Source organism: Pygoscelis adeliae, unplaced genomic scaffold (assembly GCF_000699105.1).
Source record: "Pygoscelis adeliae isolate BGI_AS28 unplaced genomic scaffold, ASM69910v1 Scaffold21, whole genome shotgun sequence".
Lineage (NCBI taxonomy): Eukaryota > Metazoa > Chordata > Aves > Sphenisciformes > Spheniscidae > Pygoscelis > Pygoscelis adeliae.
The window spans coordinates 10,210,164-10,228,978 of record NW_008824243.1 but is presented as its reverse complement, the minus strand read 5'-3'; the positions used below and the strand labels follow the sequence as shown (position 1 = coordinate 10,228,978).

The window sequence follows — 18,815 nt, the reverse complement described above, 5'->3', positions numbered from 1 at the left end:
TCTTCCCGCCTGCAGCTGAGCTTCCCTGGTTCCCAGCCTCCAACCCAGACCTGGCCTTCCTGCCTGTGACTGGGCCTCTCTGCCTCCCACCCTCCAGATTTCCAGGCCTCCCTGCCTCCAACCCAGTTCTCCAGCCTCCTGTCTTCTCTGCCTGCAGCTCGGCCTCCCTGCTGCCAAATCAGCTCCGACCTCTCTGCCTGCAGCCTAGGACCAGCCCCAGCCACCCTGCCTGCAGCATGGGCCCTGGCCTCTAGCCTCGTCCGGGCCTCTTGGCCCTCCCTGCCTCGCTGCTTGCAGCCTGGCCTCTGACCCAGCCTCCCAGCTTCCCTGCCTCTTGCTCAGCCCCAGCCTGCAGCTTGGCCTCCCTGCCTGCCCCCGCTGCCTCCTTTGCCCTTCTCTTGGAACAACTTCGTTCCCCTTCAGGCCCAGCCAAGCACCCCGGGGCAGCGAGTGGAGCAGTGGCTGGGCAACAGGCTGGCAGATGGATCCAAGCCATCAGGTGTGAGCCCACCTGAGGGATGGCCAGCCTGGTTTCACGAGGAGCTGCACCTTTATTCTTCTATCTCTCCTGCTATGAAGCCAGTCTGCCGAGATGCCTGTTTGACAGATGTAATATAAACTTTCTGAACTGCAGTGGCTCCTGGCACTGGCTTTGTTCTGCAGCGTGAATGGAGTTGTCTTGCAGCACCACTACCCGGCTGCTGTCTGTGGGTTTTTCACACGAGTAGTTCCCTAGGAGAACTGCCATCCAACCTCACTGCAACCGCAACCCGTGGGCTTTGGCTAAATGTTTGTTGTATCCAGTTGTGCGTGTTGATAATTGTGGGTAATTTGCTGTCTCAGAATAATGAAGGAATGCCTGCTGCAGTCTGAAGCACTCAGTGCTTCATGCTGATTAGTCTTTTCATTTGAAAATGTTCCTCACAGTGACCAATATTTGAAGATAAAGGGTGGGTGAAAGATACTTCTCCTGTTTAAGTACAACATGTATTGAGGAGAGCAGGACACACGTAACTGCCATGTCCAGACATTCTTGTGTTTTTTGACAGAGCTAATTATCAAAGACAAACATGTTTCTGCTTTTGGGATAGTTATAAGTGAGGAGTGTGGCAAGCAGGTTTTGCTGGACTCTGACTGTATTAAGTCACCAACAGTTCCCCGTCCCCCTCAGCCAAGTGTGCCTGGGGCTGTGATGAGGCACATCACACCACGGCTCAGGCGTAGCTGCAGGCAGATCTCTGCTTGGAGCATTACTCCTCCCTGTGTGCTCAGCTGCTGCAAACAGGAGCATTTCTGCCCAAAAGGCTATGCCCATGCTCAGGTGTGCTCCCAGGCATCTGCTGCCTCCGTGCTCTGCATCCCCACCCCATGGGCCCCTGGAGGGAAGCAGCAGCCTGATGGGAGGCAGCTCTCTGCTTGATGCTGTCTGTCTCCTAAGATGAGTGTTTTTCTTGCTGTTTGATGAGACGTAGCTGGAGCACGTCAGCCTCACCTCCTGCTGTGGCCAGGAGCCTCTGTGCAGCATGGGAGGTGGCAGCTGCCATCTCTGCTGGCTGACGGAGTGGTCGCTTCGGTCCCCTGTTCCCCACGTGTGCACCTCCCCATGCCAGCCCACTGCCCCTGCGTGCTCCCCCGCCCGCTGCCCCTGGGTGCTCCCCCAACTCTGGTCCCTCGTGGTGTCCAGCCGCTGCTCCCAGGCCCCCTGTGCTGTGGGTGCAGGTGGCTCTGCTGCCCACAGAGGTGGGGTGGGTGCTGTAGGCTAATGGCAGGCTTTCTTTTCATTAGCTGGTGTAAACACAGCTCTTTGGCAGCAGCCTGCTTTTCTGAGCCCAGGAAGACCATTTTTCCTTTTATCTATAATTTAGTGAAGTGTCAAGCCACAGAAATTTTAACGATAATAAGCAGCAGAGGAAATTTATTTATTCGCTGCAAAGGTGGGTTTCATTCCAGGGATGTGGTTTTTTTCACTCTTCCCTCACAAGAAATGTTGGCTGCTCATGCAACCTCCCTTCCAGCATGTTCAAGTGACCTTCCCTGGGAAGCTCACCACTGCAGTTCCTGCTTGGCTCAGTGGCTTTCCAGCCCCTCTCCCACACAGGACCTGTGGGCCAAGTGAACTGGGAAAGGAGAAGCAAGGAAAATATAGCGAGGTGGGAGTATTGATGTGCTTGGTGAGGTGTAATGGGAGAAAAGGGAGTCACGAGTTCCCCATCTTTCACTTTCTCCTGCTGCTGTGCATCTCTTGCAACTGCTTCCCAGAGCAGCCTCTGTGATGGATTTGACTGCTGAGGAAAAGCAGGGAAGGGCTTTTTTGGGATTATGTGTAGCGCTTGCCTTCTGTCAACCTATGAAGCCGCCAGTGGTGACTGGAGATAAGAAGTGGATCCATGTCGTATGGAAGGACCAGGGCTCCTTCCTGAAGTGCAGGAAGGCTGAGAGCAGAGCTCGGGGCTGGGGAAAGATGAGCAGGGGATGGGATGCAGCTGTGGGAGGGACAGGGACCAGTCTGGAGAGAGAGGGTTGCAAGAAAGGATTGGAGCAAGAAGTCATTAGGAAAGAAGGTTGAAATGGAGCAGAAAGGGGATGGGGTGTAGAAAGGGCAATGTTGAAAATGGATCTGGAGAGGAGAGGGAGGGTTGACTGGGGTAGGGAAGAAGCATGTGTGTGTGGGAGCTCTGTAGGGGGAAGCTAAGCGTAGGGGAGAAATGGGTTGCTAGCAAATACTTGGGAATTGTGCCTCTGAATTAACCAGAACCTTCCTCTCCTCCTTCGATGTGGCTTTGGAGGCAATGTTAGAATCTTCCTAATTATTTTTCTTGGACAAGTTTTGCGATCCTGATGATATTAATTATTCTTAAAGGTCAACAGCACTCACTTGAATCCCCTTCTGTTCTATCATGTAATCAGTTAATTAATTGGAAACCATTTAGCAGTGTCTGCCGAGAGCTTAGCCTGCCTTATGCCCTGTTGTTTTGCTGTTGCTGGGAGATATATATATGTGTGTGTGTGTGTATACATATACTCATATTTGTATGCCTTCCTTTCTTCAGAGGCTCTGCAGAGCCGTTGGTACTGTCCCAGCCCCAAGGCAGGCAAATCGGGGCTCGGGCACAGCTGTTACTTTTCTCTTTACTAACCCCCTGCAAGAGCAGTCTTTGAGATTATTCAGGGCTCATCGATTTCTGGGCATCCAAGTAGGTGGGGATTTTTTTTTTTTTCTTTTCAATATAAATTTGGTGCAAGAGCCCTCTAACAGCTGAGAGCACGGCCCTAGTTCAGGAGGGAGCGGGAAGACCAGATCCTGTCCCAGCAGCTCTGTGCTTGATGCATTGAAGTTGAGGCTCTTGTGTGGACCTTGTCCAGCTCTCCCAGTGCCTGCCTGTGCGTTTGGGGTGATGTCCCAGCTGGGGTGGTACCTACTGAGTGCCTGTCCTTGCTGCTTCAGTGTATTCAAGGGGGAGGTGGTGGGAAACACGCAGGAGCCTGGGAGGGCGCATGTTTGGGGTCTGGCGTCACCACGTACTCGGAGATGCTGGGAAATGCCCCTTGGGCACAGCTCTCCCCGTGTCATCTCCTCGAGCCGTGCCTCACCGCGGCACAGAGCTCTCTTCTCTCACACACAGCGGTCGGGTTTGCTCTGGGTCCGCTGGAAACCTGTGAGTGGGAGGCATTCCCCAGTCATTCTCTGCTCCTAGCTCAAAGAAACATGCAATTTGAAGCAAACAGGCAGGATAAACCCAACCCCTCGCTGGTGCTGTCAGCTGGCAACCCTTGTTTTCGATCAGCACACATCTCCAATATTATTTCTGCATGCCGAAGCAGGAGAAAAGCCCAGTGTAGTTATATTCCAGGCCTAATGGATCTAAAATTACTACAGTTTGGGAGAGAAGAGATGGGGTGGGGGCAGAGCAGCCCTGAGGACGTCTCAGCTGCAGGAGGGCAGCTGTGGGGAAGGACTCTTGCCTGTTGCAAGTTGATTTTCTTTTCTTTGAGCAGAAGACTGGCATGTTCCATGGATGCTGCTGGACTCTGCCCTGCAGGGAAGCTAGCAGGCAAAGGGAAAGCAACTGCAGGGCTGATCCAGCTTTTAACCTTTCCTTGAGTCCTCTGAGAGACCAGATGTCTTTGGACAAGAGCAGTGGAAACTGCACACAACAAGGGAGAGATGTGTGTAGTCCAGAGGGCCGGATCCCTGCATCTGATCCACCCTGAAGCATAGGGGACAATACTACCCGCAGCTCGTGAGAGCTTCCCATCTGTACAGTGTGCTGAACAAAACCTGTGAGCAACAACAAGCTCTGAGGGGTGATTTGTCTCCAAACAAAGCTTCATGCAGCTGGGAGATGCCTCAGAAGAGATGACTTGGAGGGTGTGGAAGCATCATGAGGTTGGAGATGGCCTTTAAAACAGCCTTTAAAGTGTTTTGGGATGGGCTGGGATGAAGGCAGCAGCAGGAGACGGCTTGCTGTGTTGGCAAAGGCAGTGGGAGGAGAAGCGTGGGGCAGATGTGCTGCTGGCACCGGCCGCAGGAGCCCTGTGACAGAGGCGTGGTGCCTTACGCCTTCCCACTTGCTCTGCAGTGTCTGTTTTGTAATGCTATTGTTTAAAGAACAATGCAGGAGACCAGCCCCTTCCACCTCCTTCAGCCCTCTTTTAGTGACAGTTGGGATTTTACAAGTCAAGGTTGTTTAACTGGGAAATACAGAGGGGTTGGTGGTTTCTCCTCTGTCATCGCACCTCCAAGGCTAGCGGGTATGCACGTGGAGTGGCAGGGTCTCTTCTTGTGTGTCACCGATGATTGCCTCTTGTTCTCCTCCAACGCAGGATGCTTTGCGTTTGGGAAATTATTGCAAATTCTGGCTCGAACCCTAGAACAAGAAATAATTTAGAGGGAATGAGATGATAACGTGATGGGACACGCTGTGCGACAGATGCCTTACAAGGCACAGCACAATACCTGTGGATGTGAGAAAAGAGTTAGTTACTCTGTCCAAACTCACAAAGGAAGATTGAACCTTGGAGGCTTTTTTATTCTGCTGTGTTTGGGGTCAGTAAAGACCTGGGCATTGCTAAGGGGCTGCTTGAGGAGCAGAATTGGACTGTAGGTAATGCCGCACCATGGCTGGAGGACCTCTGTAAACTGTGTTACTCTTCCATGGCACTGATACACGTGTCCTGCTGCTGAGCCCGGACAGGGAGCACAAACTGGAGAACTGCTGGCGGCTATGAAATCTCAGGCTGACCAGTTTAACACCGTGTCGCGTTCTGCTAACTCTGCTTTCCGGGCGTGCGAGGCTTGCAGGCGCTTGGCATCACCCAGTGCTTTTGCACAGGCTCTATCTCAAGCACGTCCTGCTGGGGCTTTGTGCTGAGCTATTGGAGATTTCAATTGAGTCTAATATTTGCAGAGCCTGATTTGTGGGGAGGCCTATGCTGCCATGGCTTCTGGGACTTGCTGGGGTAATTTTAGCACATTCATTAAGGGAGGACAGCACATTTTTTTCCCTTAATGAGCAAAGCTGCTTACTAAACAGGAAAAGGAGGGACAGGGAAGGGGAGGGCAGGGCGGGTGATGGGGAGTGTAACATGCTTTTAGAGGGTCACTGGAATTATCTGGCAGGGAAGAGCAAGCCCCAGAGTGACCTTCCAGTGTTTCTCTTGTTCAAACCCAAAGGTTTAGCAGCTTACTTGCTGCAGAAATGAAGCCTGGATGGAGCTAACCCTACACCTAGAGCCGCGTGTGAGGCTGCTGATGTTTTCCTCTCCTGTGGCCACCAGCACGGCTAGCGGGGATGCACGTGGAGTGGCAGGGTCTCTTCTTGTGTGTCACCGATGATTGCGTCTTGCTCTCCTCCAACGCAGGATGCTTTGCGTTTGGGAAATTATTGCAAATTCTGGCTCGAACCCTAGAACAAGAAATAATTTAGAGGGAATGAGATGATAATGTGATGGGACACACTGTGCGACAGATGCCTTACAAGGCACAGCACAATACCTGTGGATGTGAGAAAAGAGTTAGTGACTCTGTCCAGACTCACAAAGGAAGATTGAACCTTGGAGGCTTTTTTATTCTGCTGTGTTTGGGGTCAGTAAAGACCTGGGCATTGCTAAGGGGTTGCTTGAGGAGCAGAATTGGACTGTAGGTAATGCCGCACCATGGCTGGAGGACCTCTGTAAACTGTGTTACTCTTCCATAGCACTGATACACGTGTCCTGCTGCTGAGCCCGGACAGGGAGCACAAACTGGAGAACTGCTGGCGGCTATGAAATCTCAGGCTGACCAGTTTAACACCGTGTCGCGTTCTGCTAACTCTGCTTTCCGGGCGTGCGAGGCTTGCAGGCGCTTGGCATCACCCAGTGCTTTTGCACAGGCTCTATCTCAAGCACGTCCTGCTGGGGCTTTGTGCTGAGCTATTGGAGATTTCAATTGAGTCTAATATTTGCAGAGCCTGATTTGTGGGGAGGCCTATGCTGCCATGGCTTCTGGGACTTGCTGGGGTAATTTTAGCACATTCATTAAGGGAGGACAGCACATTTTTTTTCCCTTAATGAGCAAAGCTGCTTACTAAACAGGAAAAGGAGGGACAGGGAAGGGGAGGGCAGGGCGGGTGATGGGGAGTGTAACATTGCTTTTAGAGGTCACTGGAATTATCTGGCAGGGAAGAGCAAGCCCCAGAGTGACCTTCCAGTGTTTCTCTTGTTCAAACCCAAAGGTTTAGCAGCTTACTTGCTGCAGAAATGAAGCCTGGATGGAGCTACCCCTACACCTACAGCCGCGTGTGAGGCTGCTGATGTTTTCCTCTCCTGTGGCCACCAGCACCCGGCCAAGGCTGCAGCAAGCTGTGAGATGATGGGAAGCACCCATTGTGCCCAGAGCACAGGGGATATCAAGGGAGTCCCTCGCGGTGCCACCGGCATATCCAGCACTGGGGACTGTAGCTGAGGATGTGCATCTCAGGATGTGCATCTGAGGTCTTTAATGATTCTATGATTCTATGATTCTATGATCTCGCCTCTCATTTCTGCCAGGCAATCGCTCGTGCTCCCTCAACCCCAGCTGCTCTGCACAGTTAATCCCCCCCGCTCAGGATTTTTAGAGTGGTACCGTGTTATTAAAATGTGTGAAAAACTTCTCTCACGCAGAAGTAAATGTATAAGGTTGGAAATAAGGGCAAGTGGAGGATGGAGACGAGTGGAGGAGAGACAGGCAAGGAGGGTCCCTCCCCAGCAGCAGCATTTCTGCCATTGCATTGGGCTGAACCACATAATATAGCTTACAGTTTAATTATAGGGGCTCCTGCTTGTTGCTGTCATTAATGAGGCATCCAGCTTAATTTAGCTGAATAAAAATGGCTTTAATAGTGGAAACACTTTTGGCTGCTGGGTAATTGAGGGAAGAGGAAACATGCCATCTCCTCTTGCACTAAAGTCCACTTGTTCTGGGCTGCACGGATCCAGACCCCTCTCGTCCTACATCCACCCACCTCTTTTCAAGCGCAGGAGGAGGATGGATGGAGGGAGAGAGCAAGAACTGGGACTTTGCTGTCACTCAGTGATAATGTCCCACCTTTGAGATGTGCGTGGGGTTGCTGGTGGAGAAGGCTGGTGGGGATATGGCGTGACGAGCCACCGGCAAAGCAGGAGGCTTAGGAGCATGGCTGCTGCCGCAGGAGGAGAGCGGAGTGGTGTTGAGCCTGAGTCACGAGTGGGTTGGGTGCTGCCCTGGACCTGGTCCAGGCAAGCTTCACCCAACCCCTTCTCCCTACGCAATTCCTTTGAAACCTGCTCCGGAGGCAAAAAGGAGCCTGGCAGCTATTTCTAAAGACTGTCTCCGTGGAAAACAGCGTCTTGTGAGTGATGGAGAAAATGTCCCATGGCAAAGAAGCAGTTTGAATGTGCTCCAGGAGCACTGATGGCAGGTCTGTCCTGAGAGAGACAGTTTCCCATTTGCTGCTAAGAAATACGCAGGGAAGGCGTTTTGCTTCCCTCCCCTTGTGTTTCCTCACCGTGTGATGTGCCGTATTTTATTACAGGTGGAGCTGATGTACAGGCTGTTATAAAGGTTGTCTGGCACGCTCCGCTACAGGACTGCTTCCACTTTCCTATAACTCTGCCAAATTTTAATTGCTCAGGCTGAAGTTTTGTGTGTTGGGTGTCTGCTCCTGGCTGAATTACTTTTTTAAAAATTATTATTAATTCTTTCTAGTTTCAAATAAAAACCTGCTCAGATGTTTGAGGTGGTGGATGGGAGGGGAGGAAATAGGCTGTTTTCCTCAAGCTAGAAAATACTGGTGGTGTTTCTGTTACAGAGCACCTGCACCCTCCTTTTGTGGAGGGGAAGAAACTTCGTCAAAAGGCAAATTTTGCTTGGAAGACTTGATTTTGCTCTGGGATGTTTCCTTACATAGGCAGAATGGCTCTTGATCCAGTTGGAGGGAGAAGTTTTGCAAAGGATGTTTGGGAGCATGTAGGGGAGATGAGGAGCGGCAGCTCTTGTTGCGACACTGGGATGGGAGGATGTGAAGGCAGGGAAGATCATAGGAAATTTGGGCATGGATAAAGAAATTGGGGCTGAGAAGTATTTGGGAGTGGCTGGAGAAGGATGGCTAGTGTGATTCAGCCAGCTGGGGAGAAGCGCCTGGATGGGCGGGGGAAGGCAAATGGATTGGGAAGGAGAGACCTGGCACTGCCCAGCCATGGGTGCAGGAGGGTTGGGGGTTCAGGTCGCTGCAAACGGCAGGGATCTGAAGGTGACAACGGACTTTCAGCCTTGGAAACAGCAGCAGGAAGGCAGAACGGGCAGCTGGAGCTGGAAGAAGACTAGTCCTGGCTGGGAGGGCCTTGATTTTCCCCAATCCTCTCCCCATTTATGCTCTGCAAAATACAGGGAAACTCAATGCATGCAGCAGAGGTTTGAGCACGGGGGAACCTCGTGAGCGCCGGAGCTCAGGGCTTCACCTGTGGAGCCATAATTTAATCTCCTCGTGTGCATACCGTCTCTAATTACACAATCACATGCTATCTTCCCTGGGAAACCTGCCCCATCCGGCATGCGGGATGGATCTATTCTGGGGAGAAATCAGTGCTGTGCAGTGAGGTTTTTCCGTGAGGAGCTCTGTATCTTTCATGGCAGAAGTCAGCAGATGTACCCTTTGCACGTGGAAACCCAGTCCTGGCATCTCTGACCTTTAGAGCGTTTGGCTTTGTGACCAAAATAGTGTATTTTTAATGCGTGTTTATGTGTGCAGCCCCTTCCTGTCTCTGTACTGTGATCAGGGACCTTTGCAAGGGTCCATTGCAAGGACCTTTCTGACATTTTAAAGTGTCTGAGGTGTCTGCTTCCAATGACAAACATGTTCCTCCCCGTGTGTATCCTGGTTGATCTGAAACGGAGCCGTTGGTGCATGTCCCTGGACCAGCCCTGCAGAAGTTGATGGTCAGGTCGGATCGGACACCAGCTTTGCCCTTTGAGAGCAGAGTCTCCTGCCAGATGTGTGTGAGTGAAGACCCATCTCCTCTTGGCCTAACCACTTGCTGTGGTTTGTTGTCTGGGGGAGGGAGGAGGTGGTAGGAGTTGGTTCCCAGGGACTGCAGGGGATGAGAAGCGGAGCACATCTGCCTGGCAAAGCTCCTTGCATTAGTGAGGATGTTTCCTTTCTCCATCTCTCTGTGTCCTAAACTGTAATAACATGATCATGCTATTTTTGATTCCCTTATTTGCGTGGAAAGCCTGTTGTTTTTTCTCTTCTCTTTCAGAATCCAATTTTCTCTTGACATTTCTGCCTAATGTAGCAAAACATGACCTTTGAGAAAGGACATTCCAGCAAGATTCACTCCCTCCTCTCCATCTCTGCCTCTCTCCCACATCTTGCTGTCTCTCATGCATCCCCCTTTACGCTTCCTTCTTCTCCCTGGGTTGGGGGTGGGAGTTTACAGTCTCGCTTGTCAGTAGCAGCGAGCTGCTCCTTCCCCTCCTACTTTTCATCTGTCTTTGCAAAGTTTCCAGGTGCTTAGTGCTCCAGGGTGGATAAAAGAGGGAGTTTTGCTATATTTCCTTCCCCCCCCACCCCTTAGCTTCACCTGCTATTTTTGCCGCCTTTCTAAACTTTATCAGAGGCTGGAAGCAGTTTGTCTACAGCCGTAGGAATAGTGGGATCTTAGTCATGTGAAATGAGGTACCTGTGGTTTGCCGTCATTTCCGCAGCGGGACGGTCTGACGTGAAGCAGAGCCAGAATTTAATGATGCAGCACTGTGCCATCGTGGTGTTTGGGCTTATTCTTCTGCCAGGCTCGTGGAGAGCCTTCGGGATGATGGTTTGCTGCGTGAGCTGCAGCGGCTTCCCCACTTCTAATTGCAGGGCTTTGGGCTTTGCAGCATTGTTTGGTGGCAGGTGGGACAGGACCGGAGTTGCTTTTCCCTTGTCGGTCCCTGGGCTGTGACCTCTCTGCATTTGCCCAACATGTGTCTGCCCTCGCTGCAACCCGGTGTAAGGCGACAAATAAATCTCTCATCCCAAATCCTCGTGCATCAGACCTGCACTGGTAGGAGCCATTCCAGGATCAGCTGTCTTGGTTTTAGCGTGTTTCTGCAAATCGATCAGGGGTCCTGGGCTGAGCCTGGCACGGCCGGGCTGCCTGTTGTCACCTCTGTGCCACCTTGTCCCGTACCTCCTCTCTGGCCAGCCGAGGGTTTAATGAACCTCCAGGTGGTTCATGCCTCTGGCCCTTCACCACCCTTTCCAGCGAGCAGGGCTGAGGCAGGAGGGTGCCTGCAGCCTCGCACCGAGCTGCCCTGTCTGCCCGCAGCCCGCCCGGGTGGCTCACAATGGGGAGGGAGCTGGCGGGGGGGGGGCTGGATTCAGCAAAGGACGTGAGGCAGCACCTCCTGTGTTTTATGGAGGCCAGCACAGATATGGGAGGATTTGGGTTTCTGCCAGAGCTTGTGACCACCCATCCCTCTGCTCACCTCGTGGGCTGGTCCCTCGGTTGGCGGCTCTCAGGCTGGCCGGGCATCCCCGAGAAGGGTGCCCATTACCGAAAGCATTTCATTACCATCTTCTCAAGTCGTTAGAAACCTGGGGCTTTTCTCTTTCGGCTTAGTCTGCCCCAAACACATTTCTTCCTCTTGTTTTTAGTACTTCGGTTGCTTTTACACTCTTTTATCCTCTCTGGCTTTCAGCTGAAGAGGTGATGTCTGCTGGGTTGCAAAGCTCTCCCAGGTAGATGAGATTTATGTTTTTGCAAGTTTGGGCAGATGGAGAGAGGGATGGGGAGCTGTTAGCTGCTGGAGCGGTGGTACCCCTGGGTGCAAGCAACACACAGCCATACCGGGACACTTGAGCGCACAGCTACTGCAGATCATATGATAACGCCTTGGGTAATCATCGTGCTGTCAGTTTAACCTGGCTGTTACTATTTTTAACATGACGTTTGTACTTAATTTTTTTTGTTCAAGGTGTGAAATTAGACTTGTTCTTTCTGCTTATGGTTGGTCGAGCTCCAGATTCATGGGCAAGAATTGGACACGTCTTGCTCTGTTTGGATTTTTTTCTTAACATGGCAGCAGGATAGAAACCATTTTCCCCCTTGAAAAAAAAAAAAGTAAACCGAGAAACCTCCATTTGTGTTCTTCCTCATTAAAATCTCTCATTATGAAATCTAAACTTGGGTCTTAAACTACCTGACCGCCTCCCCGTAGAGGAGGACGATGAGCTCTGCGGAGGCGGTAGGGCCACGTGCAGGAGGAATTATTTACCGTGACTACTTTTTTTTTTTCTTGTTAATTTTCAGAGACCTCTCTGGGAACCGGCTCACCACTCTGTCATGGCAACTGTTCCAGACCCTGCGACTCTTTGAACTGTAAGTCCCACCCTGGAGGTATCTCCTGGGAGAAGAGGGGAGGCTGAGTGGAGGAACGATTTCCAAATAGAGCTGTTTTGAAGCCTGTGAATAATTACCTAAAACTCCAGTGGGCAGCACTATCCTTGGGAGGGTTTCCCGGGTACGGGAGCACCAGAGCAGAACTGCTTCTCTTTTAACTTTGCAGCGCCTGGCTAATTAACATCAGGATGATGAACAAGTCATGCTTGGGGTAGTAAATGGTTGACTAACTCTGGGAACACATTAGAAATACTTACTAGGCCAGATTTTGAGTGAATCTTCTCAAATACTTGATCCTCATCTGCTGCAGGGTAGGACTAACTGTTTTTCCTTAACTCATGGACATGCTTTATAAGACACCCCTGCTTTTTAGGTGAATGACTCCCTTGCTCTCTAGCAATCGAAGCACCTCCCAGCTCTGATGTGGGAGATGAGATAGTGTCTCTCCTGGGGCACCGGTGGCCTTCAGCCTGCTGAATTATTGATAGAGCATTCAGCGCTGTGCTTGAAGAATAAGTGGACATGAAATCAATGGAGCGTTGCCCTGATGACCTGTTTTGTTGAATTTTAGAAATAGTTGTTTGGTGGGAATAAAAAAATATATATATGTAGGATTTGTCCCAGAGGATCCTGGGAAGCTCCATTCATCCTCACTGATGATCAATAGAGCTGTAAGCTAGAAGTGACTTATGAAAGAATAAAGACAGTCTTTCAAGTGGGAGTAAGTGTGTTATCACCGGTGTTACTGCAGTGTATTTTATTTCTGTCAAATTGTTAAATGAAAAATACTAATAGTGATATTAGAAAATAGAGAAACGCCCTTCTGATGGGGAATCTGGCTTGCAGAGTTAAAATGCTGAATTTGGAATTTGTCTCCTCGCTGATTACAGCTCTAAATATTTTTCAAGCCTGGCTCAGGTTTCAAGTTTAATAGCATGAGTCATTTGTATTCTTAGACCTTTACTTATTGTCATTGCACCGTCTGGCAAAACTCAGATTGATGGTTGTTACCCAAGAGAGACCCAAGAGTGGAGGAGCAAATGGGGCTGCAGTCCTGAGCTAGAGGCACTGGCAGGGCCTGGGGTAACGGTGAGCCTGCAGATTAATGGGAATTCTTCCAGCGGGGCTCATTCTTATGCGGCTTTGTTTCATTTGGTCATATTTTGTTTCTTCAGGCATGTCCCAGGTCTGCCAGCCCAAGCAAGGCTCAAAAGACCAATACCAGTCACAAAGGGAATTGAGATGCTGCTGTTTGGGCAGCAAAGTGTACTTGTCCCCACCTGATGAAAAATATGTCCATGTTGTCCTGCTACGGTGATCCTGACAGGGAAGCTGGTGTGCTTGGGGTGGCTTCGGTTGGTGTCAGCAAAGTCACTTGGGGCCAGCGCTCTGCAGCCTGGCAAATGGGAAGGATCTGAATTGCTTGGCTCCAGTTGGAGCTGTGCTCAGAGTGGTTTTCTTGGAGATAACAAGCCCCGGTTGATGAAGGAAGCAATGCAGATAGAAATGTGTGAGTTCGTGGGGCTAGTTGGTAGGGAGAGGTGATGGGGTGGGAACGCAGCGCAGATGTGATGTGTGGTGTGCATGGTGTCCTGCGGGGAGGCTTGGCGCTGCGTGGGGCTGGACCCTCGGCCGGACCTCTCCTGCCACTGTGCTGTGAAAGGGATCTTGGCAAACACGCCCCTGGCACGAGCTCCAGTGATCAATTTAGACCTACAAATGTGCGTGCCCGCAGGGCCTGGCTTGCTGTTGGCTGGGCTGGAGTAAGATCCTGGTCAAGTTTATTTTTTCTGAAGAATTGCTTTGTCACTGGTGCTTCCTGACAAATTTTCCCTTGTCACTAAGGACCCTCCATCCACGTGAGCACAGGTAGAACCAGAACAACACGACAAAGCTGTTCCCCGAAGCATGACAGGAGAGAGATATTTTAGCCGATACCCACTGGGACATTGGTGTTAATGGGGCAGGGGGATGCTCCTGCGGTGTCCTCCCTGGGGCCATGAAACTGTCCTGCTGAGCTTTGGATTTGTTTGAGAAGACAGCATGGAGGTGTAGCCTGAGCTATGGGCTCTGAATACTCATTCACATAAAGATGTTGGGAATTAAGGTAAAGACATATGTTAGCTACTGTGGGGCGGTCATGGTCCTGAGTGCTAGAAGGATGGGACCTGTTGATGAGGAAAAGCAAATCCCCGAGATGGGGAGAAATTAATAATGGATGCACAAAAGTGGGAAATATTGTATTTTTTTTAGAAATGCAGAGGATGGGTGAGTAGAAGACAGATTTTTGGCATGCTGAGCTCCAAGGAGGCTTCCAGAATCTGGGAGGGAGACAGAATACATGGCCCACATAAAGTGAGTGTGAAGCACTGGTGAAAGCTGGGAAGGGAGCTGCAGAGTGACATCAGCCAAGGACTTGAAGTTGAGCCAAAACTCTCTGGAAAGGAAGAAGGCGGTGAGCAGCAGAGACCGACGCAGAGGCAGCAAGCCTGAGGAAGGCAGGCTGAGTAGCAGCACTGGTGCACGGCCGTGGAGAGGCCAGAAGTCCCCAGGGACAGATAGACGCTGGCAAGAGTCTGGTCTTCTTGAGAGGGTTAGGTCTACAGGGAGGGTCGGTGGGACAAGCAGGTGCAGGTCTGCAGTGGTTTACCAGAGGCACCCTATTGAGTACCCGTGCCCCAGCCGCTACCAGGCAACCGTGGATCCGGAGGGAGGATAGTCATCGAAGGCAAAGCCGCGATGTGCAGCGAGGCAGCTCGGAGCAGTGGAGCACGTGGGAAGGGAAGTGATGGGAGGATTGTCTCCAGGAGAGTGTTGGGAGGAGAGGAACTACAACTGGTGCGACGTGGAGATTACCAGGGAACATGAGACCCAACAAAGCCACTCACGGTGAACACGGAGGAGGAAAGAGCAGAAGACTAATGTGAAGATCATGCCATGCTATGAGAGCAGGCAGGTGGATGGGAATCTGGGGCTTGAAACAGCTGTCTGGCTGCATTCAAGGCATCTCAAGCTCAGGAAGATGGTATTGCTTTAAAGCAGAGTTTCTTTTGTTGTTAAGCAGAGCTGAGCTTCTCCCATGCTGACTCACTGAAGAAAGGGTGGCAAAAATGAGGCACACTTCCAAAGAATATTATCTCTTTCTCCTCCTAGCCAGAAGCAAGGCTTGGAATGGTTTCCAGTAACTCCAGCCCTAATTCCCACAGCACGGGCTGACCTTGACCGGCAGGGCTCGAGCTAATGTGTGTACAACTCTCCGAAGTCTGAAGCTGAGTGTGCACAGGGAAGCATCTGACACATGCAACAGCTCATAAACATTGGACTTAGAGCCTTTCTTATCCAGAAGTCACAGCTGGTTTCCTCTGTCATGTCCTTGGCTTCCTTTGTCATGTCCTCAGAGAGCTTAGGGCTGACATTTCAAGAAATTCCTTCCCAGAAAGACCTAATACTCTGGGTCCAATTACATCTTTGGTTGTATAAAACCTTGTAGTCCTGAACGTCTTGCCACTCTGCCCGGCCCAGCAGCATTTCTAATACCAGCAGTCCCTGCCAGCTTGCCCTGCAGTAGATTTCTGCAATGCTATAGCAAGAGGCTTTGGTCAGGATGGGGCACAGCAGCACCTCTGTTAATGTTATGAGTCCAACTTAACATTGTCTGTGCCTCTAGCTTAAAAACTTATTGCTGCCAACAGTCACACTAATAGAGTTGTAGCTAGACAGTGGGTACTTTCCTGCTCTCTGCGCTAGCTAATCCAGCTGTCACATGCCACGCATCGCTCCCTGTCTGAGTTCTTCCCTTTCTATCCCATCCCTTTCTGGCAGGGGTTCGGAAACAAATTCTGGCTGGACCGCCAAGAGAAGCCCTGGTTCTGGGAAATAAATAGAAATGAAAAACAAAAATAGGTTTTGTTCTCTCTCTGCTGGGTGCTCTTTTGTTCTCAGGCTTAGGGAAGCGGTCTGAGTCCTGAGGTAGGAGAACATTTTAATTGCAAGTGTACGAAGCCTCGGCAGCAGTTTTATGTGAATCAAAACAGACAGGGTAAGTGTGGCAAGGATCTCAACTGCCCTCTGAGGGGCTTTAGCTGCAGACAGCTGTGTTTTAGCTGATGAGTGGGGAGGCATGGGACAGGGCGTGTGTCTCATCTAGCTGCCTAGCCTGAAAAAAACCCGCTCCGTGTGTATGTGAAGTCCTGGCTGTCCCAGTACGTACTGGGTTGCTGATGGCATCCCTCTCCTGCCCTGGTCCATGCTGGTGTAGGCTTCCCAGGCAGTTTTGGGAGGTGATGGGTACAGCTTTCTGCGGGGAGCAAAGCTGGGGTCAGCTAGGTGCTGGCAGCACCGCGGTCTCTGTAGAGTTGACTTCGGTGCCCGGATGGCTCTGGGGTTTCAGCCCTGTCATTGTTACCTCAAATGACAGTGCACGGCATGATTGTCCCAGTTTTTCTCTGTCCCGAACACGAGCGAAGGGACTGTGCCCGGAGCATGCCCTGCTTGCAAGCCTGTGCTTTGCCCGGGGGCTGGTGGATGGCTCTGGCTCATGTGTGGGTTTGGTCCCTTTTCAGGCCAACTCCTTGGTGCAGAAAGGAGCTCTGCTTGTGCAGAGAGACCCCAGTTCACTTGCGGCTGTGATACTTGCTATTTCTCACAGGCGTTTTCAGTTTTAACGAGGTCTACAGAAGGTGTGCGAGCATGCACAGCTCCTGAGTGCCTGTAGCCAAGCCATGCTTTCGCAACATTTCCAGGCTAAGGCTATGTGCGAAAAATGCCCTTTGGGTTTACTTGTCCTCTCCGGGAGTAAGCTGTGCTGGATGCGTCCCATGAGAAGGAGCCCCTTGCCTTAATTCTCACTGCGGTGCTGCTGCACCCATTAAGCACATGACAGCAATGAAGACCTCTTGGCTGCCCCACCATGCCTTTCAGCACCAGTTTTTGTCCTTCTCACTGTGATGGAGACGTCTCTGCAGCACATGGCGATGCCTCCTGGCCTGACAGTGGGTTTTAGCCAAAAGGCACCTTGTGTTCCCCAAGGTGCTTCTCCTTCTTGAAGAGAAGGGAAGCAGAGGGTCAAAGGTAGTGGGGACATGTTAGAGGTGTCATGGGAGGAAGGGTTGGAAGGAGCTGCAGCTCCTAATGATCCCTGCAAGCCCTGAAGCTGGGGCACTGACAGGGTCTGAGGAGAGAGTTGGAGGTTGAGGTTTTTGGGCGGGTGCAGGACAGTGTGAGCGTGGAAATCCCTGTGCACCTCTCTGGAGAGCCGGCTGGCATGGCAGGGCAGGCACCAGGCGAGGAGGGAGGGCATCTCCCATGTGTCAAGAGTGCTTTTGCAACGCGTGTTGGGGAAAACGGGTGCGTACATCTGTGCCCCTTCTACCCACGGTGCCATGCCAGCTGCTGGTGGCACTCGGCACATCCAGCCAGTAATGGGAGTTAATTTGTGCAAAAGCCCCTGTGGGGGTCTCGATTAGAGTGAGTTACATCACTGACGTTGGGGCAGGTCGTGGGTAAGTTCTGCCCTGAAGCCCACTGCTCCTGTATTATTCATGAGCCTTCATGAATTAGCAATGGGCCAGGAAGGCAGCTGTCTATTACTTACAGAGCTGCCCTTAAGTGCTAGGACAGCGGCTCTCCCCGGCAGCCTCGTTTCGTGAGGATATTTGCAACGGAGCAGAATTTCTCCCCCGTTGCTTCTGAGCTCCCCCAGCTCCCTGACGGACCCCAGGGTACAACTGCGGTTACCTGATCTGCCGTTAGCTGAGCCCTGTGGCTCTTACCCACGTGCCATCCCATGTCCTGCTGGTAAGCAGTGACCTTGGGAGAATCCTGAGGAAAACGCGGATTTGTGGCCATGTTAAAGAGGATGCAAACCCTGTGTGAGGCACTGGCAGTACCTGTCGTAGCATGCAGGGAATGCCTCGTCATTTGAATCCTACCAAATCGCTGCACTAATGTGCTCTAGTCTGTTAAATTTGGTGCTTTGGCCTTTGAGTCGCTTGTCTGAGCCTTGTACCTGTCTTGCAAAGGTTTATGTGCTTTTGACTGGAAAGGAATGAACTAATGAAAAGCCACAGAGTGAAGTTTAACTCAGTGTTTGTTCTTAAAAAAAAAAAAAAAAAGTCAGATGGCATCTTGTTCTATGAAAAGATTCAAAGTGGCATCATTAGGGTTCAGGTTTAACACCCCTGGGTGCTACCAGAAGATCCCTTCTCCTCCCCTTCCTTTTGCAGTACTGTATTGACGAAACAGCAGCTGCACACGTTTGGAAAGTTGTTTCCAAATCCTGTTAGCTGGTAGAATTAATTTTGCAAAAGCAAGCGTGAATTTTGCAGTAACACGCAGACCAGACCAGAAAAACAGCTTCCCCCTCTATGACGGGGGATCTAGATATCGTGTGAAGCAATGGTTTGACCTTTGGAGATGCCCTTCTGCTTTGGGGTGACTGAGCTCACCTTTTGCAGTGCTGGCTCCTCTGGTCCCCTGCTTTCTTTTCCTTCACAGTTATGTGGGGAGATATTTTGTTTGTTCAGGCTGTATCTCCTGTTTTGCTCAAGTTATCGTTGCAAACCACGTTGGCAACTCAGTCTGTCCTGGCTGAGCACTTGGCTTTCCTCCCTGCTGGGACCTGACCTCCTTGCATCTCCACAGAGAGCTGCAGGGCTTTAAAAATGTAAATGAAATGGTTAATAGGTTGGAAAATCAATTATAATAAACATTCCTGGTATATAAACTATGTGTAAGTGTGTTTTAAATGAAGTATATTAAAGGCAGTGCTTTCTTCCATTTCTCCTAGCCAGGTCAGCAGGGTGTCAGGGCAGTGCTGTTTGATTTGATTAAAATGCATGATACCCTGCGCATTAGCTCGTGCCCTGGGTCACCAGGAGGCTGTGTTTGTACAAGGTACTCTGGAGAAGAGCTGCCAGCTTCACTGAGAGCTTCTG

General features: G+C 51.0%; 1 protein-coding gene across 1 annotated transcript in view; it reads left to right on the top strand.

Annotated features, from left to right (window-relative positions):
- Window positions 1-18,815, top strand: part of NTRK3 (neurotrophic tyrosine kinase, receptor, type 3) — a 221,217-nt gene that overhangs the window by 45,139 nt on the left and 157,263 nt on the right. The window contains 1 exon segment of the mRNA XM_009335182.1: window positions 11,791-11,859. Within this exon segment, the coding sequence (XP_009333457.1) occupies window positions 11,791-11,859 (69 nt within the window).